The sequence below is a fragment of the Nerophis lumbriciformis genome, linkage group LG27 (genome assembly GCF_033978685.3).
Source record: "Nerophis lumbriciformis linkage group LG27, RoL_Nlum_v2.1, whole genome shotgun sequence".
In the NCBI taxonomy this organism is placed as follows: Eukaryota; Metazoa; Chordata; class Actinopteri; order Syngnathiformes; family Syngnathidae; genus Nerophis; species Nerophis lumbriciformis.
Window position 1 is genome coordinate 8381913 of NC_084574.2, and position 24127 is coordinate 8406039.

Below are 24127 nucleotides of genomic sequence, written 5' to 3' on the forward strand. Positions count from 1 at the left end.
AACATTCCAAAACTATCGATTGCTCATAAGGTCAAACTTGAAATGGTCACGACATAAGTACTTGGAGATTGTTATTGATGAGAACTTGTTTTTTTAACCCACACAGAAAATCCTGTGGCTAAATTTGAAAAAAAATATTTTTTGGGAGGGGGATTTGGTCAGTCCTTTGGCAGTAATTAGCAAATATTAGCATATTTACTGGTTAAAAATCAGTTAAATCCACTTACTGTAATTTTTTGTACATGACTAGCATGCTAAAATTTGTGATGTTGTTCAGTCCCAACTGACTCAGCTGAGTTTAGTGCTAAATGCGAAGAAATCTCCGGTGATGTTATTCTTAAATGGCAAAGGACTGCCATCGAACATTCCAAAACTATCAATTGCTCATAATGTCGAACTTGAAATGGTCACGACATAAGTACTTGGAGATTGTTATTGATGAGAACTTGTTTTTTTAAACCACACAGAAAATCTTGTGGCTAAATTTGAAAAAAAAAAAAAAAATTTGGGAGGGGGATTTGGTCAGTCCTTTGGCAGTAATTAGCAAATATTAGCATATTTACTGGCTAAATTTCAGTTAAATCCACTTACTGTAATTTTTTGTACATGACTCGCATGCTAAAATTTGTGATGTTGTTCAGTCCCAACTGACTCAGCTGAGACTAGTGTTAAATGCGGAGAAATCTCAGGTGATGTTATTCTTAAATGGCAAAGGACTGCCATCGAACATTCCAAAACTATCAATTGCTCATAATGTCGAACTTAAAATGGTCACGACATAAGTACTTGGAGATTGTTATTGATGAGAACTTGTTTTTTTAAACCACACAGAAAATCTTGTGGCTAAATTAGAAAAAAAACATTTTTTGGGAGGAGGATTTGGTCAGTCCTTTGGCAGTAATTAGCAAATATTAGCATATTTACTGGCTAAATTTCAGTTAAATCCACTTACTGTAATTTTTTGTACATGACTCGCATGCTAAAATTTGTGATGTTGTTCAGTCCCAACTGACTCAGCTGAGTTTAGTGCTAAATGCGAAGAAATCTCAGGTGATGTTATTCTTAAATGGCAAAGGACTGCCATCGAACATTCCAAAACTATCAATTGCTCATAATGTCGAACTTGAAATGGTCACGACATAAGTACTTGGAGATTGTTATTGATGAGAACTTGTTTTTTTAAACCACACAGAAAATCCTGTGGCTAAATTTGAAAAAAAATATTTTTTGGGAGGGGGATTTGGTCAGTCTTTTGGCAGTAATTAGCAAATATTAGCATATTTACTGGCTAAACTCCAGTTAAATCCACTTACTGTAATTTTTTGTACATGACTCGCATGCTAAAATTTGTGATGTTGTTCAGTCCCAACTGACTCAGCTGAGTTTAGTGCTAAATGCGAAGAAATCTCAGGTGATGTTATTCTTAAATGGCAAAGGACTGCCATCGAACATTCCAAAACTATCAATTGCTCATAAGGTCGAACTTAAAATGGTCACGACATAAGTACTTGGAGATTGTTATTGATGAGAACTTGTTTTTTTAAACCACACAGAAAATCTTGTGGCTAAATTTGAAAAAAAAACATTTTTTGGGAGGGGGATTTGGTCAGTCCTTTGGCAGTAATTAGCAAATATTAGCATATTTACTGGCTAAATTTCAGTTAAATCCACTTACTGTAATTTTTTGTACATGACTCGCATGCTAAAATTTGTGATGTTGTTCAGTCCCAACTGACTCAGCTGAGTTTAGTGCTAAATGCGAAGAAATCTCAGGTGATGTTATTCTTAAATGGCAAAGGACTGCCATCGAACATTCCAAAACTATCAATTGCTCATAATGTCGAACTTGAAATGGTCACGACATAAGTACTTGGAGATTGTTATTGATGAGAACTTGTTTTTTTAAACCACACAGAAAATCCTGTGGCTAAATTTGAAAAAAAATATTTTTTGGGAGGGGGATTTGGTCAGTCTTTTGGCAGTAATTAGCAAATATTAGCATATTTACTGGCTAAACTCCAGTTAAATCCACTTACTGTAATTTTTTGTACATGACTCGCATGCTAAAATTTGTGATGTTGTTCAGTCCCAACTGACTCAGCTGAGTTTAGTGCTAAATGCGAAGAAATCTCAGGTGATGTTATTCTTAAATGGCAAAGGACTGCCATCGAACATTCCAAAACTATCAATTGCTCATAAGGTCGAACTTAAAATGGTCACGACATAAGTACTTGGAGATTGTTATTGATGAGAACTTGTTTTTTTAAACCACACAGAAAATCTTGTGGCTAAATTTGAAAAAAAAACATTTTTTGGGAGGGGGATTTGGTCAGTCCTTTGGCAGTAATTAGCAAATATTAGCATATTTACTGGCTAAATTTCAGTTAAATCCACTTACTGTAATTTTTTGTACATGACTCGCATGCTAAAATTTGTGATGTTGTTCAGTCCCAACTGACTCAGCTGAGTTTAGTGCTAAATGCGAAGAAATCTCAGGTGATGTTATTCTTAAATGGCAAAGGACTGCCATCGAACATTCCAAAACTATCAATTGCTCATAATGTCGAACTTGAAATGGTCACGACATAAGTACTTGGAGATTGTTATTGATGAGAACTTGTTTTTTTAAACCACACAGAAAATCTTGTGGCTAAATTTGAAAAAAATAAATTTTTGGGAGGTGGATTTGGTCAGTCCTTTGGCAGTAATTAGCAAATATTAGCATATTTACTGGCTAAACTCCAGTTAAATCCACTTACTGTAATTTTTTGTACATGACTCGCATGCTAAAATTTGTGATGTTGTTCAGTCCCAACTGACTCAGCTGAGTTTAGTGCTAAATGCGAAGAAATCTCAGGTGATGTTATTCTTAAATGGCAAAGGACTGCCATCGAACATTCCAAAACTATCAATTGCTCATAAGGTCGAACTTGAAATAGTCACGACATAAGTACTTGGAGATTGTTATTGATGAGAACTTGTTTTTTTAACCCACACAGAAAATCCTGTGGCTAAATTTGAAAAAAAATATTTTTTGGGAGGGGGATTTGGTCAGTCCTTTGGCAGTAATTAGCAAATATTAGCATATTTACTGGTTAAAAATCAGTTAAATCCACTTACTGTAATTTTTTGTACATGACTAGCATGCTAAAATTTGTGATGTTGTTCAGTCCCAACTGACTCAGCTGAGTTTAGTGCTAAATGCGAAGAAATCTCCGGTGATGTTATTCTTAAATGGCAAAGGACTGCCATTGAACATTCCAAAACTATCAATTGCTCATAAGGTCGAACTTGAAATGGTCACGACATAAGTACTTGGAGATTGTTATTGATGAGAACTTGTTTTTTTAAACCACACAGAAAATCTTGTGGCTAAATTTGAAAAAAAACATTTTTTGGGAGGGGGATTTGGTCAGTCCTTTGGCAGTAATTAGCAAATATTAGCATATTTACTGGCTAAATTCCAGTTAAATCCACTTACTGTAATTTTTTGTACATGACTCGCATGCTAAAATTTGTGATGTTGTTCAGTCCCAACTGACTCAGCTGAGACTAGTGCTAAATGCGGAGAAATCTCAGGTGATGTTATTCTTAAATGGCAAAGGACTGCCATCGAACATTCCAAAACTATCAATTGCTCATAAGGTCGAACTTAAAATGGTCACGACATAAGTACTTGGAGATTGTTATTGATGAGAACTTGTTTTTTTAAACCACACAGAAAATCCTGTGGCTAAATTTGAAAAAAAATATTTTTTGGGAGGGGGATTTGGTCAGTCCTTTGGCAGTAATTAGCAAATATTAGCATATTTACTGGCTAAATTTCAGTTAAATCCACTTACTGTAATTTTTTGTACATGACTCGCATGCTAAAATTTGTGATGTTGTTCAGTCCCAACTGACTCAGCTGAGTTTAGTGCTAAATGCGGAGAAATCTCAGGTGATGTTATTCTTAAATGGCAAAGGACTGCCATCGAACATTCCAAAACTATCAATTGCTCATAAGGTCGAACTTGAAATGGTCATGACATAAGTACTTGGAGATTGTTATTGATGAGAACTTGTTTTTTTAAACCACACAGAAAATCCTGTGGCTAAATTTGAAAAAAAAACATTTTTTGGGAGGTGGATTTGGTCAGTCCTTTGGCAGTAATTAGCAAATATTAGCATATTTACTGGCTAAATTCCAGTTGAATCCACTTACTGTAATTTTTTGTACATGACTAGCATGCTAAAATTTGTGATGTTGTTCAGTCCCAACTGACTCAGCTGAGACTAGTGTTAAATGCGGAGAAATCTCAGGTGATGTTATTCTTAAATGGCAAAGGACTGCCATCGAACATTCCAAAACTATCAATTGCTCATAAGGTCGAACTTGAAATGGTCACGACATAAGTACTTGGAGATTGTTATTGATGAGAACTTGTTTTTTTAAACCACACAGAAAATCTTGTGGCTAAATTTGAAAAAAAACATTTTTTGGGAGGGGGATTTGGTCAGTCCTTTGGCAGTAATTAGCAAATATTAGCATATTTACTGGCTAAATTTAAGTTAAATCCACTTACTGTAATTTTTTGTACATGACTCGCATGCTAAAATTTGTGATGTTGTTCAGTCCCAACTGACTCAGCTGAGTTTAGTGCTAAATGCGAAGAAATCTCAGGTGATGTTATTCTTAAATGGCAAAGGACTGCCATCGAACATTCCAAAACTATCAATTGCTCATAAGGTCGAACTTGAAATGGTCACGACATAAGTACTTGGAGATTGTTATTGATGAGAACTTGTTTTTTTAAACCACACAGAAAATCTTGTGGCTAAATTTAAAAAAAAATATTTTTTGGGACGGGGATTTGGTCAGTCCTTTGGCAGTAATTAGCAAATATTAGCATATTTACTGGCTAAATTTCAGTTAAATCCACTTACTGTAATTTTTTGTACATGACTCGCATGCTAAAATTTGTGATGTTGTTCAGTCCCAACTGACTCAGCTGAGTTTAGTGCTAAATGCGAAGAAATCTCAGGTGATGTTATTCTTAAATGGCAAAGGACTGCCATCGAACATTCCAAAACTATCAATTGCTCATAAGGTCGAACTTGAAATGGTCACGACATAAGTACTTGGAGATTGTTATTGATGAGAACTTGTTTTTTTAAACCACACAGAAAATCTTGTGGCTAAATTTGAAAAAAAAAAATTTTTTGGGAGGGGGATTTGGTCAGTCCTTTGGCAGTAATTAGCAAATATTAGCATATTTACTGGCTAAATTTCAGTTAAATCCACTTACTGTACTTTTTGTACATGACTCGCATGCTAAAATTTGTGATGTTGTTCAGTCCCAACTGACTCAGCTGAGACTAGTGCTAATTGTGGGGAAATCTCAGGTGATGTTATACATGTTGTACATGGTTAGCATGCTAAAATTTGTGTGTAACAAACTACAGTATATAATTAAAAAATTTTTTTTTTAATTTGCCTTAATTTTATATTTTTCCGTCAGTTTGATGCAATTGTCATTTTAATATTACAACTAAAAAATATATATAAAAAAATCTTTATTTGATTTATGTTATATTGTTTTAGATTTTTGTATTTTTTTTAAATGTAGTTTTATTATTATGTAAGTTTATTTTATTAAAAAACTACAGTTAAGAGAAAATATTACTTAACTTCAATGTCTATCTGTATGCAGTTTTCTCAAAGGAATGACATTTCCGTTTCTCGTAAATTTGTATTTTTAGTGAGTTGAACACACAAATACAACAGTTATTCCAGGATAATATCAAGTGGTCGACTAGACAATAATAATTACATTTCTCATTTTGTGTAATGTGTCAACAAAAATTGGAATTAAATTACATACAAGTCAGCTAAATGAAATAAAATTAAAGTGCACAACATGAAAATTTAAGATGTTTAAACCAAAGTGCCGACTTCTGCTAAAGCAGGGGTGCTCACACTTTTTCTGCAGGCGTGCTACTTTTCAATTGATCAAGTCGTGGGGATCTACCTCATTCATATATATAATTTATATTTACTTATTTATGAAATATATGTTTTTGTTAATAAGTTAAAGGTGTTTAATGATAATGCAAGCATGTTTAACACATATAGTTAATATTGTTAATAAATTAAAGGTGTTTAATGATAATGCAATCATGTTTAACACATAGTTAATATTGTTAATAAATTAAAGGTGTTTAATGATAATACAAGAATGTTTAATACATATAGTTAATATTGTTAATAAATTAAAGGTGTTTAATGATAATACAAGTATGTTTAATACATATAGTTAATATTGTTAACAAGTTAAAGGTGTTTAATGATAATACAAGCATGGTTAATACATATAGTTAATATTATTAATAAGTTAAAGGTGGTTAAAGATAATACAAGCATGTTTAACACATATAGTTAATATTGTTAACAAGTTAAAGGTGTTTAATGATAATACAAGCATGTTTAACACATATAGTTAATATTGTTAATAAGTTAAAGGTGTTTAAAGATAATGCAAGCATGTTTAACACATATAGTTAATATTGTTAACAAGTTAAGGTGTTTAAAGATAATACAGGCATGTTTAACACATATAGATTCCTTTCTTTCATGAAGACAAGAATATAAGTTGGTGTATTACCTGATTCTGATGACTTGTATTGATAGGAATCAGACATTGGTGCTGATAACGTCCGCATTTTCGAATGGAGGAGAAAAAAGTCCCCCTTTCTGTCCAATACCACATGAAAGTGGTTGGTTTTTGGCATTTTATTTGTCCAGCTTCCGTACTCCTTTGTATATACTTTACAAGAAATACATTGTCGGCAAACTCCGTAGCTTGCTAGCTTGTGCACGCCAGCTTTCTGAGACTCTTGTTTTGTTAGCGCAACTGTGCAGTCGGTCTTTGGAATTTTGACAACAGGTACGGCGCCAGAGTCTGTTGAAATAAAGTGTTTCTCGCCTTCCAGTCGGTAATTTTAATGAGCTGGCAGCAGCCAGCGTCATCTCAGAAGACCCTCGGGTGCCGTGAATGTCAATCAAGTGACGAAAGTGACGTCATAGTGAAGATTTATGATCGCTCATTTTTAGGACTATTTTTTTAATGCCTGGCTGGTGATCGACTGACACACCCTCCGAGATCGACCGGTAGCTCGGGATCGACGTAATGAGCACCCCTGTGCTAAAGCACCTAATAAGACTTGAAGCAGAAGAAAGAAAGGAAAATCAGAATTAAATTAAAGTTAAATCTTGGAACAACAATGTCTGTTAGTAGCAATTAATTTTAATGCGGTTTTAACAATGTTAGTTCAGAGCAGAGGATGAGAAATTGCACTTAATTCACAAAACAATTCATATTTAATGACTAAATCTGTCAGTCAACACGACTAAATCCTCAGGGAAAGTGGATTGATTGTTATTCTCTCACGTCTAAGAATAATCAGCAAAGACAGAAAAGAGAAAGTGAGTAAAGACGTCGCTGATGTCTTTTTTGTTTTGTTTTTATTGATACTTTGCAAGCAGAAAAACAAGACTTAAAATGAGCCAAACGACCAGTAGGTGCGAGCTAACGAGCAGCAGGGCGATGGGGTAAAAGTGACGAGATGTCGGTTTGTTCTCTATCGCCGCACCGGCTTCAGGGTCCTCCCAGCGACCGAAGTCTCCATGGGACAGCCGACTGAAGATGTTTGAGGGCGGCGGACAGACAGAGAGAGAAAGAGCGAAACAATGCGGTGTTAGTTTATAGAGGAGTTAAAGAAAGGAGCATAGCTGGTACCAGAAGTCCATGTAGTAGGAGATGGCGGGCACAAAAGGTGAATATAGGCATGGAGGGTGAAGAAAACTGCAATCAGGCACACAAGAGGTGGCCACATTTTATTAGGGAGGGTGACCAATAATGGTATGAAGTCATGCATTGTGATGAAAAGGTGGTCAAAAATGGACATGAAGGTGTGGGGGACAGAAAAGTGAGTTTAGGCCCCTAAAGTTGCTCAAAAATAGGCATTAACGCCAGAGGGGTGACAGAAAAGGTGGTCAAAATTGGGCGTGAAGGCATGAGTGGTGACAGAAAAGGTGGTCAAAAAAGGGCATGAAGCCTTGAATGATGATAGAAAAGTGAGATCGGGCACTAAAAGGGGCCAAAAATGGGCATTGAGGCATGAGTGGTGCCAGAAAAGTGAGATCAGGCTTCCAAAGGTGGGAAAAAAGGGCATGAAGACATGACCGGTGCCAGAAAAGGTGGTCAAAATTGGGCATGGAGGCATGAGCGGTGCCAGAAAAGGTGGTCAAAAATGGGCATTGAGGCATGAGCGGTGCCAGAAAAGTTGGTCAAAATTGGGCATGGAGGCATGAGGAGTGACAGAAAAGGTGGTCAAAAATGGGCATTGAGGCATGAGTGGTGCCAGAAAAGGTGGTCAAAAATGGGCATTGAGGCATGAGCGGTGCCAGAAAAGGTGGTCAAAATTGGGCATGGAGGCATGAGGAGTGACAGAAAAGGTGGTCAAAAATGGGCAGTAGGGCATTAGAGGTGCCAGAAATGTGAGATCAGGCCCCAAAAAGTGGCCAAAAATGGGCATTAAGACATGAGGGGTGACTGAAAAGTGGTAGAAAAGGCGGTTAAAGAAGGGACAGGAAGGCATGGAGGATGGTAGAAAAGTGCGATAGGGACTTGACCTTCCACCCATTTAGTTCCGTGTGTGTAAACAAGTGTTGTAGAATGCCAGCAAGCAGCGCATGAAGAAAGTCTAGGGTGGTTCTTGCCGGCCGTGACTCATGCTTGCAACCTTACAGCCTTTTGTACTGACGTCATGAGAGCACGAGCATTGTCATGCAAAAACTTTTCCCCTTTACTGTTACGTTCACCGTCCTGTCGGATTGGCAGCAGCCAAGCAACCCAGTCAACCTGTCCAGCAAGTCAAATCAATGATTTGTTTTTACAAGTGTCGTCCTCGGCGTGATAGCTTACAGGAAAGCATAAAAAGCCACATGCCGTCTGCAAACGCATTCCATGCAGAAACACGAGAGCTTTGTTCAAACACCTGCCAAAGTTGTTTTTTGTTTAAGTCCAAAGGTTGTTCATTGCAAGGATGCCATGGAGACAGAGGCTGTCATGGGTGCATGCATGTGTGATGGTGGATGGATACCAATGGGGCATAGCATAGCATAGCATAGCATGTTAAAAGGGTCAGTTCAGCTCAATGAACAAGTATGCAACAGGTTTTACAACATTATTGCTATTTGTGTTGATCTCAGTGGAAAAACAAAACAATTTGTACTCGTCACTGATAAGTTAGTACATTGTTAGCATGAAGGCTTTGTCCTAAATGTTCACATTTGTCATGAATGTCAAATAAGCACGAGCAAATATTGACATTAAGCCAACACACACAACACCCGACAAAAGGCTCATCAATTATCTACAAACCCCGTTTCCATATGAGTTGGGAAATTGTGTTAGATGTAAATATAAACGGAATACAATGATTTGCAAATCCTTTTCAACCCATATTCAGTTGAATGCACTACAAAGACAACATATTTGATGTTCAAACTCCTAAACTTTTTTTTTTTTTGCAAATAATAATTAACTTAGAATTTCATGGCTGCAACACATGCCAAAGTAGTTGGGAAAGGGCATGTTCACCACTGTGTTACATGGCCTTTCCTTTTAACATCACTCAGGAAACGTTTGGGAACTGAGGAGACACATTTTTTAAGCTTCTCAGGTGGAATTCTTTCCCATTCTTGCTTGATGTACAGCTTAAGTTGTTCAACAGTCCGGGGGTCTCCGTTGTGCTATTTTAGGCTTCATAATGCGCCACACATTTTCAATGGGAGACAGGTCTGGACTACAGGCAGGCCAGTCTAGTACCCGCACTCTTTTACTATGAAGCCACGTTGATGTAACACGTGGCTTGGCATTGTCTTGCTGAAATAAGCAGGGGCGTCCATGGTAACGTTGCTTGGATGGCAACATATGTTGCTCCAAAACCTGTATATACCTTTCAGCATTAATGGTGCCTTCACAGATGTGTAAGTTACCCATGTCTTGGGCACTAATACACCCCCATACCATCACACATGCTGGCTTTTCAACTTTGCGCCTATAACAATCCGGATGGTTCTTTTCCTCTTTGGTCCGGAGGACACGACGTCCACAGTTTCCAAAAACAATTTGAAATGTGGACTCGTCAGACCACAGAACACTTTTCCACTTTGTATCAGTCCATCTTAGATGAGCTCAGGCCCAGCGAAGCCGACGGCGTTTCTGGGTGTTGTTGATAAACGGTTTTCGCCTTGCATAGGAGAGTTTTAACTTGCACTTACAGATGTAGCGACCAACTGTAGTTACTGACAGTGGGTTTCTGAAGTGTTCCTGAGCCCATGTGGTGATATCCTTTACACACTGATGTCGCTTGTTGATGCAGTACAGCCTCAGGGATCGAAGGTCACGGGCTTAGCTGCTTACGTGCAGTGATTTCTCCAGATTCTCTGAACCCTTTGATGATATTACGGACCATAGATGGTGAAATCCCTAAATTCCTTGCAACAGCTGGTTGAGAAAGATTTTTCTTAAACTGTTCAACAATCTGTTCACGCATTTGTTGACAAAGTGGTGACCCTCGCCCCATCCTTGTTTGTGAATGACTGAGCATTTCATGGAATCTACTTTTACACCCAATCTTAGCACCCACCTGTTCCCAATTTGCCTGTTCACCTGTGGGATGTTCCAAATAAGTTTTTTAAATTTTTTTATATTTTTTATATTTCTATATATTTGCACATTGTTTTTCTAGCATGCACACATCGCACTGTATGGAATGGCCTCAATCTCGTTACCTTGCGTAATGACAATAAAGCTGATTCTGATTCTGAAGTGTTTGATGAGCATTCCTCAACTTTATCAGTATTTATTGCCACCTTTCCCAACTTATTTGTCACGTGTTGCCGGCATCAAATTCTAAAGTTAATGATTATTTGCAAAAAAAAAAAAAGTTTATCAGTTTGAACATCAAAAATGTTGTCTTTGTAGCATATTCAATTGAATATGGGTTGAAAAGGATTTGCAAATCATTGTATTCCGTTTATATTTACATCTAACACAATTTCCCAACTCAAATGGAAACAGGGATTGTACCTTTCAATTACTTTTCACTCGGGGTTAAATTTGAGATCGGTCTCTTTTACGTATTTTAGGAGACCCCCCCCCATCAGCTTATTGTAATTAGCATAGCTCTACCCCATTTGTGGCAGTCTTGAAAAAAACTAGAGATGTCCGATAATATCGAAATGCCGATATTATCGGCCGACAAATGCTTTAAAATGTGATATCGGAAATTCGGTATCGGTTTCAAAAAGTAAAATGTAAGACTTTTTTAAAACGCTGCTGTGTACACGGACGTAGGGAGAAGTACAGAGCGCCAATAAACCTTAAAGGCACTGCCTTTGCGTGCCGGCCCAATCACATAATATCTACGGCTTTTCACACACACAAGTGAATGCAAGCATACTTGGTCAAAAGCCATACAGGTCACGCTGAGGGTGGCCGTATAAACAACTTTAACACTGTTACAAATATGCGCCACACTGTAAACCCACACCAAACAAGAATGACAAACACATTTCGGGAGAACATCCGCACCGTAACACGACATAAACACAACAGAACAAATACCCAGAACCCCTTGCAGCACTAACTCTTACGGGACGCTACAATATACACCCCCCGCTAACCCCTATCCCCGACCTCAACCCCGCCCCCCCCAACCCCGCCCACCTCTACCTCCTCATGCTCTCTCAGGGAGAGCATGTCCCGAATTCCAAGCTGCTGTTTTGAGGCATGTTAAAAAAAATAATGCACTTTGTGACTTCAATAATAAATATGGCAGTGCCATGTTGGCATTTTTTTCCATAACTTGAGTTGATTTATTTTGGAAAACCTTGTTACATTGTTTAATGCATCCAGCGGGGCATCACAACAAAATTAGGCATAATAATGTGTTAATTCCACGACTGCATATATCTGTATCGGTTGATATCGGAATCGGTAATTAAGAGTTGGACAATATCGGAATACCGGATATTGGCAAAATAGCCATTATCGGACATCTCTAGAAAAACTTTTTCCTGCGATGAAACAAATCCTACGAACAGCGTCATGTATCAAACTGAAATCGTACAGCCGCGACAAATATTTGTTATCCTAAAATCGTATAAAACTGGTGAAAAACAAAACAAACTGTTAATAAATGAGCGTAGGGATGTTTTTCAGTGCTTGTACAAAAACAAACATTGATAAAAAAATATATATATTTTATTTTTTTAATATATACAGTACAGGCCAAAAGTTTGGACACACTTTCTCATTCAATGTGTTTTCTTTATTTTCATGACTATTTACATTGTAGATTGTCACATCAAAACTATGAATGAACATAGTTCACAAAAAAAAGGTGAAATAACTGAAAACATGTTTCATATTCTAGTTTCTTCAAAATAGCCACCCTTTTCTCTGATTACTGCTTTGCACACTCTTGGCATTCTCTCGGTGAGCTTCAAGAGGTAGTCACCTGAAATGGGTTTCACTTCACGGGTGTGCTTGAAGCTCATGGAGAGAATGCCGAGAGTGTGAAAAGCAGTAATCAGAGCAAAGTTAAAGTTAAGTTAAAGTTAAAGTACCAATGATTGTCACACATACTCTAGGTGTGGTGAAATTTGTCCTCTGCATTTGACCCATCCCCTTGTTCACCCCCTGGGAGGTGAGGGGAGCAGTGGGCAGCAGCGGTGGCCGCGCCCGGGAATCATTTTTGGTGATTTAACCCCCAATTCCAACCCTAGCAGGGAGGTAACGGGTCCCATTTTTATAGTCTTTGGTATGACTCGGCCGGGGTTTGAACTCACAACCTACCTATCTCAGGGCGGACACTCTAACCACTAGGCCACTGAGTAGGTTAGGTTAGTTTAAAGTTTTTTGGGGCGGCATGGCGTAGTGGGTAGAGCAACCGTGCCAGAAACCTGAGGGTTGCAGGTTCGCTCCCCGCCTCTTACCATCCAAAAATCGCTGCCGTTGTGTCCTTGGGCGGGACACTTCGCCCTTTGCCCCTGGTGCCACTCACACCGGTGAATTGAATGATGAATGACAGGTGGTGGTCGGAGGGGCCGTTGGCGCAAATTGCAGCCACGCTTCCGTCAGTCTACCCCAGGGCAGCTGTGGCTATGAAAGTAGCTTACCACCACCAGGTGTGAATGATTGATGGGTTCTACATGTAAAGCGACTTTGGGTACTTAGAAAAGCGCTATATAAATCCCAATTATTATTATTATTATTATTAAAGAGTGGCTATTTTGAAGAAACTCAAATATAAAACATGTTTTCAGTTATTTCACCTTTTTTAACTCCACGTGTGTTCATTCATAGTTTTGATGTGACAATCTACAATGTAAATAGTCATGAAAATAAAGAATTGAATGAGAAGGTGTGTCCAAACTTTTGGCCTGTACTCTATGTATCTATTTTTTTTGTTCTTTGGTGGTTCAGGTGAAATGACCCTTTAAGGAAGACTGAGTTTGAAGGCCTTACCTCCGCATGCAGTCCAGCGCTCGCATGAAGAAGTCCTTGCTGAGCTGGTGTTCGTCACGCAGGAGGGCGCACTGCTCCAACGTGACCGACATGGACGTCCGATCTTTGGCACTTTTGCAGCTGGTGAACCTGATGCCGTTCAGCCTTCGGCAGATCTGAACGTTGGCAAGAGCAAACAAAGCGGCTTCAGAATTTCCCAAAGCAAACGGGAGTTCCTTTGTGCAGAAAGTGCATCCCTATCCTCCTTCAAAACCACACTAAAACAACACCTCCAGGCACTTTCAACCCTTGACTAACACCCTCCCACCTCCCCGGATTGTAAATAATCAAATGTAAATAATCAAATGTATATTCTTGTTCTTATGCTATCTTTACTCACTATGTTCTCTGCTCGCTGTACATATCCTACCAAGTCAGACCTACACTGTTCAATGCCCATTTCTCTGATGATGCAATTGTTGATGACTGAAGTGATGTTATCAACCAAACCCTCCTCATCCCACCCCCCGGATTGTAAATAATGGAAATGATTCAATGTATATACTCTGATGATTAACTTGTGTGATGACTGTATTATGATGATAGTATATATTTGTACCATGAATTGATTAACGTGGACTTAAACAAGTTGAAAAACGTATTGGGGTGTTACCATTTAGTGGTCAATTGTACGGAATATGTACTGTACTGGGCAATCTACTAATAAAAGTTTCAATCAATCAATCAATCAATTGTCGTCCGCTCACTGTCCATGTTTTTCCACTTGCCAAAGCAGCTCGTACGAGGTACAGTTTCTAGGTCCCGCTTATGTCGACGACCCGCCCACCGTGTTTTTATCAGTAAAAAGTTCACGGTGAACCTCTTTGGTGGACATAATGAAAAATGAGTCTCTTTATGTCGAAATGTTGTCGTCTTGTCAACTTCATTTTATGTCGACATCAGTCAGCCAGTCCGAGGGGCGTCAACATAAACGGGTTCTTTGTATTGTGCCGATCTGATATCGTCCATAAAACCCAGCAACCAAAGCTGGAAACAACAACAATAAACTCTGCATGCTAACGTTAGCATACTTCAGTTCTTCCTAATTAGTGATGCTTCGAAAAGCTGTGAATTACAAAACATGCTCTTTGTAGTCACTCATTTTCACTTCCTCATTTTGTTAAATAACATGTTTTATTCATTTTTATTTAGTAGGTTAAAGCATTTGATATATCGTGCTCCAATCAATTTTAATTCATTAGTATTTATTGAATCTATCGAATGTCATTTATCAGTATCAAATGATTCAAGTAGGACAAAAAATGGTTCAACCCCGGTCGTCCGCATGTGAGGCGAGCATGCTGACCACCTGAGCTAAAACTCGGCAGCCGGCACACTCTTGAAGTTGTTCGGAGGTTTACAAACGTACACGTGGCGCAGCCACACTGGCTGGCCCCCGCTACACTAGCACACACTTTTTTGGGGGGGAATTTCCAGGAAAAATAATGCACTTTAAATCTTTTCGGTTACAGACTAAAAAACAATGTTCATAAAGCTATTATTTGTTGTAAGTTGATCTACACATTGAAAGTTGGGATCCAGGGTGGACCACTCATCTGTGCTTCAGTTGTGGACGTCTCTGCGCTGCTGACCTGTCTCCACTCAAGATGATCTCCTGCTGGCCCCACTATGGACTGGACTCTCACTATTATGTTAGATCCACTATGGACTGGACTCTCACTATTATGTTAGATCCACCATAGACTGGACTCTCACACTATTATGTTAGATCCACTATGGACTGGACTCTCACTATTATGTTAGATCCACTATGGACTGGACTTTCACTATTATGTTAGATCCACTACGGACTGGACTCTCACACTATTATGTTAGAGCCACTATGGACTGGACTTTCACTATTATGTTAGATCCACTATGGACTGGACTCTCACACTATTATGTTAGAGCCACTATGGACTGGACTCTCACACTATTATGTTAGATCCACTATGGACTGGACTAACCACTATTATGCTAGATCCACTATGGACTGGACTCTCACGCTATTATGTTAGATCCACTATGGACTGGACTCTCACACTATTATGTTAGATCCACTATGGACTGGGGCTTCACGGTGGCAGAGGGGTTAGTGCATCTGCCTCACAATACGAAGGTCCTGGGTAGTCTTGGGTTCAATCCCGGGCTCGGGATCTTTCTGTGTGGAGTTTGCATGTCCTCCCCGTGACTGCGTGGGTACCCCCCGGGTACTCCGGCTTCCTCCCACCTCCAAAGACATGCACCTGGGGATAGGTTGATTGGCAACACTAAATTGGCCCTAGTGTGTGGATGTGAGTGTGAATGTTGTCTGTCTATCTGTGTTGGCCCTGCCTTCCGCCCGATTGTAGCTGAGATAGGCTCCAGCGACCCCCGCGACCCCAAAGGGAATAAGCGGTAGAAAATGGATGGATGGCACTATGGACTGGACTCTCACTATTATGTTAGATCCACTATGGACTGGACTCTCACTATTATATTAAATCCACTATGGACTGGACTCTCACACTATTATGTTAGATCCACTACGGACTGGACTCTCACACTATTATGTTAGATCTACTATGGACTGGACTCTCACTATTATGTTAGATCCACTATGGACTGGACTCTCACACTATTATGTTAGATCCACTATGGACTGGACTCTCACTATTATGTTAGATCCACTATGGACTGGACTCTCACTATTATGTTAGATCCACTATCGACTGGACTCTCACACTATTATGTTAGATCCACTACGGACTGGACTCTCACACTATTATGTTAGATCTACTATGGACTGGACTCTCATACTATTATGTTAGATCCACTATGGACTGGACTCTCACACTATTATGTTAGATCCACTATGGACTGGACTCTCACTATTATGTTAGATCCACTATGGACTGGACTCTCACACTATTATGTTAGATCCACTATGGACTGGACTCTCACTATTATGTTAGATCCACTATGGACTGGACTCTCACACTATTATGTTAGATCCACTATGGACTGGACTCTCACTATTATGTTAGATACACTATGGCCTGGACTCTCACTATTACGTTAAATCCACTATGGACTGGACTCTCACTATTATGTTAGATTCACTATGGACTGGACTCTCACACTATTATATTAGATCCACTATGGACTGGACTCTCACACTATTATGTTAGATCCACTATGGAGTGGACTCTCTCACTATTATGTTAGATCCGCTATGGATTGGACTCTCACACTATTATGTTAGATCCACTATGGACTGGACTCACACTATTATGTTAGATCCACTATGGACTGGACTCTCACTATTATGTTAAATCCACTATTGACTGGACTCTCACTATTATGTTAGATCCACTATGGACTGGACTCTCACACTATTATGTTAGATCCACTATGGACTGGACTCTCACACTATTATGTTAGATCCACTATGGACTGGACTCTCACACTATTATGTTAGATCCACTATGGACTGGACTATCACACTATTATGTTAAATCCACTATGGACTGGACTCTCACTATTATGTTAGCTCCCCTATGGACTGGACTCTCACACTATTATGTTAGATCCACTATGGACTGGACTCTCACACTATTATGTTGGATCCACTATGGACTGGACTCTCACACTATTATGTTAGATCCACTATGGACTGGACTCTCACAATATTATGCTAGATCCACTCGACGTCCATTGCATCTGTCGCCCAGGGGGGGTGCCCGCATCTGCGGTCCCCTCCAAGGTTTCTCATTGTCATCCCACTGGGTTAAGTTTTTCCTTGCCCTGATGTGGGATCTGATCAGAGGATGTCGTTGTGGCTTGTGCAGCCCTTTGAGACACTCGTGATTTAGGGCTATATAAGTAAACTTCGATTGATTGATTGATTGATATATTTGTATATCTTTTTTCGTTTTCTTTAATGCTATTAAAGATACAATGTTATGCGGAGGTGTACTTATAATTTCATAGACAAATGATACTATTTAAAGTCGTGGCGGAGAGTGTGTGGGGACAAAATGTTTTCTAACAGAAACTAATTGATTGCTGCAATATTGTACTCCACAGTCTCCATTTTGCTGCAGTGCTCCGGTTTCTTGCTGCCCTCAGTCTCCTCCCATTGTTGTTGTTTGTTAACATTCAGACCGATGCATTTTTTTTGTTTGTTTTTGATGGGTTCCGTGCAGCAGAGAACTTTCTGTTTTCTTCACTTCTGCAGTTCCGCAACGTCCTTTCAGAGGTACAGTACGCGGTGCGATGCACAGCACTGCAGATGGGCTGCTTACGCAACAGAGCGCGCTTGTGTATACAAGGCGCAATGAGATTTATGCACCCGGTCAAGAACAGGAAGTGAGAAGCGTCCACTTACCGCAGAAGCGATCCACAGAATCTCCACATTCTTCCTCCGCTTCGTGACTACATTCTGGCCCAGGGTTTCAAGTAATTCCTTTATTTCCGTCTGGCTTTGGAAACATGGTAGACCTGTTTGACAGAATGTGAGATAAATGAATGAGAATACACTTTTTACGTCAGTGACATTGACCACACCTTGTTGAAAAGATCATCATCGCAGGTTTATTCAACTCAATTGTTCTGGAGGGCCACAAATTCACCAAGTCAATGACCGTGGGGGTTCAAATGCTATTTTTATTAAATGTATCGTGTCAATATGTACCTACTCAGTGGCCTAGTGGTTAAAGATCGGTAGGTTGTGAGTTCAAACCCCGGCCGAGTCATAACAAAGACTATAAAAATCAGACACATTACCTCCCTGTTTGGCACTCAGCATCAAGGGTTGGAATTGGGGGATAAATCACCAAAATGATTCCCGGGCGTGGCCACTGCTGCTGCTTACTGCTCATCTCACCTCCCAGGGGGTGAACAAGGGGGATGGGTCAAATGCAGAGGACAAATTTCACCACACCTAGTGTGTGTGTGACAATCATTGGTACTTTAACTTTAATATGAATGTGCAGGACTCCCTTGGAACATAGATTATTAATCGCAATGGGACTTTCCTGGGTAAATAAAGGTTAAAAAAAATTAAAATAATAAAAAATACATAGCTCTGTCAAACCTTTACATTACTACCGCACAAATTGGACGTCAATAAAAAATGCTAATAATGCTAATCAAAGATCCTTTGCATGAAAGCATCACTCTGCTGTTGTTTTAGTAATCTGAGACAAAAACACTTGTCAAAGGTCTTCTCTGTTGCAGGCACATTATTGTTTTTAAGAGCCGCTGCAAAAATACGAGAGCGCTTTACTGTTTTTGAGGACCAACTGAAAAAAAAAAAAAAAAATGCTAGTCAAAGATTCCCTTTATGAAAGAGCATTTTTAGGAATCTGTAGCAAAAACAAGAGTCAAAGATCTTTTATATGACAGGAGGTCTTTGCTCTGTTTAAGTACCTACTGCCTATTAACCTCTAAAGGCCTTAGTGGCCACATGCGTGGACAGCACCTTTTAGGTCTTATTTCCAAAATTGTGTACACTATTGAATTGGGGTCTTATGGCCGCTTATGTGGACACTTACAACTGCCATCTGGTGGTGTCAGAAGAGTATAACATACAATGGAATTTGGAAAAAAAAAGGTGTAAAAATAAAAATTTGCATGTCACTACACATGAAGTACACGTTTGTGTACTTATGGACTAAGTACATCATATTAAAATATATTTTTAGTTTTTATTCTAATTAGGGTCTATTAAGCCCAAATAGCAAAGAGAAATAAAAAAAAGCATGTAAACAAACAGCTTGGGCCTTAAGAGGTTAAGACAAGAGTGAACTGATGTTTTAGAGCCCAACTGAGTCAAAGATCCTCGATTGGAAAGGACAGATCTGCTGGTTTTAAGAACCTACTGCGAAAAAACGGAAGTCAAAGAGTCTCTCTGCTGTTTTTTAGGGGCCTACTGTAAAAATGTTGGTCAAAAATCCCCTAGTTTTTATAAATCTGCTGCAAAAATACAAGTCAAAGATCTGCAACATGACAGGAGGCCTGTGCTCTGTTTATATACCTGCTGCAAGAACACGAGTATTATTAATAAGGCAGGAGTGCACTGATGTTTTGAGACCTGCTCGTCAAAGAGTCTCTATTGGAAAGGACACTAGTCAAAGATTCCTTTTATGAAAGAGTATTCTGACGTTTTTAAAAATCTGGAGCAAAAACAAGAGTCAAAGATTTTCAATATGACAGGAGGTCTCTGCTCTGTTTAAGTACTACAAACACTAGTTAGTAAGACAAGAGTGCGCTGAAGTTTTTTAAAAACCCAAATGAGAACAAGCTTGTCAAAGATCTTCTATTAGAAAGGAACAATCTATAGTTTAAAAAAAAAACTACTGCAAAAAAGTATTTTATCTTTTACATATAGGGACAAGGGGGAAAATATTTTTTTTAAGCACGTTTCTTGTGCTCGCAGGAAAACATCTCGAGAGTGCGGGGCCTCACCTGCCATCATGGAAAGAAAAAAGATGTACCGTATTTTCCGCACTATAAGGCGCACCGGATTATTAGCCGCACCTTCTATGAATTACATATTTCATAATTTTGTCCACCAATAAGCCGCCCCGGACTAAAAGCCGCGCCTACGCTGCGCTAAAGTGAATGTCAAAAAAACGCTGCGCTAAAGTGAATGTCAAAAAAACAGTCAGATAGTTCAGTCAAACTTTAATAATATATTGAAAACCAGCGTTCTAACAACTCTGTCCCAAAATGTACAAATGTGCAATCACAAACATAGTAAAATTCAAAATGGTGTAGAGCAATAGCAACATACCGGTAATGTTGCTCGAACGTTAATGTCACAACACACAACACACAAAATAAACATAGCGCTCACTTTCTGAAGTTATTCTTCATTCGTACCGGTAAATCCTTCGAATTCTTCGTCTTCGGTGTCCGAATTGAAAAGTTGCGCTAGCGTGGCTTCCAAAATGGCGGGCTCCGTCTCTTCGAAATCATCGGATTCAGTGTCGCTGTTGTTGTGCAGCAGTTCTGTGAATCCTGCCTTCCGGAAAGCTCGGACCACAGTTGTGACAGAAATATCTGCCCAGGCATTTACAATCCACTGGCAGATGTTGGCGTATGTTGTCCGGCGTTGTCTGCCCGTCTTAGTGAAGGTGTGTTCGCCTTCGGTCATCCATTTTTCCCACGCAGTTCGCAGTCGTGATTTGAATGCCCTGTTGACACCAATATCCAGCGGTTGGAGTTCTTTGGTTAATCCACCCGGAATGACGGCGAGTGTTGTATTTGTGTGCTTCACTTGTTTTTTGACACCATCTGTGATGTGGGCGCGCATAGAGTCATATATCAACATGGACGGAGCAGCGTGAAAAAAGCCACCCGGCCGCTTCGCGTAAACTTCCCTTAACCACTCGCTCATCTTTTCTTCATCCATCCATCCCTTCGAGTTAGCTTTTATGATGACGCCGGCTGGAAAGGTCTCTTTTGGCAAGGTCTTCCTTTTGAATATCACCATGAGTGGAAGTTAGCATGGCAAGCTAGAACCACAGTGAAGGATGACTTCTCATTCCCTGTGGAGCGAATATTCACCGTACGTGCTCCCGTTCCACAGTGCGGTTCAGTTGCTGTGAAATACGGTAGTAATCCGTGTGCGGATGGAGAGATTGCGTCTTTTTATGACCCGGATCGTTTAGTAGGAGCCATTTTGTGGTCTTTACAGATGTAAACAGGAAATGAAACGTACGGTGATATCCGCGCGTTTTTTCTTCTTCTTCCGGGGGCGGGTGAAGCGCTTCCTGTTCTATGGGGGCGGGTGAAGCGCTTCCTGTTCTATGGGGGCGGGTGAAGCGCTTCCTGTTCTATGGGGGCGGGTGCTTTCCTTGGCGGTTGCTTGCGTAGAAGAAGAAGCGCTTCCTGTTCTACCGGGAAAAAAGATGGCGGCTGTTTACCGAAGTTGCGAGACCGAAACTTTATGAAAATGAATCGTAATAAAGCGCACCGGGTTATTAGGCGCACTGTCAGCTTTTGAGAAAAATTGTGGTTTTTAGGTGCGCCTTATAGTGCGGAAAATACGGTAAAAAGAAAAAAAATTAATTAAATTGTTAAATGTATCCAGTGATAAAGTTATTTTCCATTTAACTTCACCAGTTTTAGATTATTTTTATTCAAAATCGCAGAATTTTCACATTTGCCGTTCAAATACTGAGAAGAGACTTGCGGTGATCAGCAGCCAGTTGAGGCACGTCACTCAGTTGTGCCTCAACATGGATTGCGGACCCGGCTAACTGCTGGCCTGCTGTGCAGTGAGACCGTATTGCTATATGAACTATATTATACATTTCCATAGTTTAGTTAGCTGAGATATATAATGTACAGTGTATTTTGTCAACAACTGTATGTGTGTAACGTATTTCTTGTGCTGAGCGATCATAAAACTGCTGCGAAGACGCACTGTGTGAGGCTCGCAGTAATCCCGCCTCCTGGTGGTAGAGAATGCACTCCCGCCGTAGAATGCACCCCCTGACGGGAGTGTTATATCAACTAAAGCCCACACTTAAACTTTCCACGTGCAAGATTGAATCTATTTAAAAAAGTTATTTAATAAGAAGCCAAAAAGTGCAAAAACAATAATGTTCGTGTTGGAGGAGTTGTGAATGACTGCAGGGCACAACATTAGGTACACCTGCAGACTGCAGCACGGATTTCATATTTCATCCATTCACAACTCCTCCAACACGAACATTATTGTTTTTGCACTTTTTGGTTGGGTTGTTTATTTCTATTGAGTAACTTCTACATTTCTAAAAGGGGAGGAATGTAATAGAGTGATCTATGTTTGTCTGTTGCCATCTCCTGGTGAATGTTGGCTATAGCGTACTGGGGTTACTTTTTGGTTGGCCAACGATTTACGTGGTGTTGCGCACCTGACGTCAAGTGTGTTGAGTCTGTTCTGAAGTCTACAGTAAAGAGACGTACTTCATCACCTCGCCTGGTTATTGCCTCCAACCCAATATATTACATAAAGGTAAGACCATAATAACGTTTTTTTTTAAATTAAATGTGCTTTTTTGTGTGCTACAGTTTGTATGTGTATAGTTAAAGTTAAGTTAAAGTACCAATGATTGTCACACACACACTAGGTGTGGTGAAATTTGTCCTCTGCATTTGACCCATCCCCTTGATCACCCCCTGGGAGGTGAGGGGGAGCAGTGGGCAGCAGCGGCGCCGCGCCCGGGAATAATTTTTGGTGATTTAACCCCCAATTCCAAGCCTTGATGCTGAGTGCCAAGCAGGGAAGAATGCTGGTAAGAGCTTTTAAACATAACCCGTTAACTGCTGCCAATCAAATGGTGAATAAGAAAGTCTTTAGGGTTCATATGTTTGTAAATCTGACTGTGATGAAGTCAGTGCCTCACCAGCCATCAACCTCACCGCACGTCACTGCACGAGATACATATCTAAAAATGTTTTTCCCCCTTGTCTCTTGAAGGGCTCCGTATTTTTATAACACATTTAGTGAATGAAGTGTACTTTTGTAGTTATTTCCCCATATTTCTGCGCAATAACTCAGATATGGTAACACTAGTGAGCAGTAGAGAATATGAAGTGATTTTTGGTCTAGAACATGTTTAGCTTTTTGTTATTAGAGTCGACATTACAATTTTTTTTTTCTTGTTACATTTCACGTGTTTGTTCTTTAATGACCCTTTTTAATGTTTTTTTTTATTTTATTTCAGGGGTCGGCAACCCAAAATGTTGAAAGAGCCATATTGGACCAAAAATACAAAAACAAATCTGTCTGGAGCCACAAAAAAATAAAAGCCATATTACTTACAGATAGTGTGTCATGAGATATACATTGAATTACGAGGACTTAAAGGAAACTAAATAAGCTCAAATATAGCTACAAATGAGGCATAATGATGCAATATGTACATATAGCTAGCCTAAATAGCATCGATTAGCTTGCAGTCATGCACTGACCAAATACGCCTGATTAGCACTCCACTCAAGTCAATAACATCAACAAAACTCACCTTTGTGTATTCACGCACAACATTAAAAGTTTGGTGGACAAAATGAGATAGAAAAAGAAGTGGCATAAAACACGTGCTAGAAAGTCGGAGAAAGTTATACATGAAAACAAACTACGGTGAGTTCAAGGACCGCTAAAATTAGTAGGACAAAACGGCGCTCGCCAAATATTTGAATCAGTGAAGCATGTTCAATATAAACAGTGTGCTTTATAACAATTAGGGAAGTTTGTGTCATGTTTGTCCTACAGAAACCATATTAAAACAAAAAATATATTTTTTCCCCTCATCTTTTTCTATTTTTCATACATTTTTGAAAAAGCTCCTGAGAGCCACTCGGGCGGCGCTAAAGAGCCGCATGCGGCTCGAGAGCCGTGGGTTGCCGACCCCCGTTTTATTTAAATAAACTTATTTGTAGAATGTAAAAAATTGGTTGCGGCCGCCAATGGCCACACTTTGGACACCCTTGCCTCACATGAGAGGGAACTGTGCTGCTTTTGTTTTTTAGAA

General features: G+C 39.5%; 2 protein-coding genes across 6 annotated transcripts in view; one reads left to right on the forward strand and one right to left on the reverse strand.

The window, feature by feature from the left end:
* Positions 1–13676, forward strand: part of il2 (interleukin 2) — a 136010-nt gene extending 122334 nt beyond the window's left edge. The window contains exon 7 of the mRNA XM_072916360.1: positions 13539–13676. The gene's annotated coding sequence lies outside the window, so the exon portion shown is untranslated. The remainder of the gene's footprint in view (positions 1–13538) is intronic.
* Positions 1–24127, reverse strand: part of inpp4b (inositol polyphosphate-4-phosphatase type II B) — a 621310-nt gene that overhangs the window by 59080 nt on the left and 538103 nt on the right. Inside the window, exons 20-22 of one of the 5 annotated variants that reach the window (XM_061922949.2) lie at positions 17989–18101; positions 13581–13735; positions 7487–7679 (exon numbers count right to left, since the gene is read on the reverse strand). In XM_061922949.2, coding sequence (XP_061778933.1) covers positions 7505–7679; positions 13581–13735; positions 17989–18101 — 443 coding nt within the window. In that variant the 3' untranslated portion in view covers positions 7487–7504. Of the gene's footprint in view, positions 1–7486; positions 7680–13580; positions 13736–17988; positions 18102–24127 lie in introns of those variants that run through there. The other 4 variants (XM_061922951.2, XM_061922952.2, XM_061922953.1 and 1 more) reach the window with 4 other exon arrangements.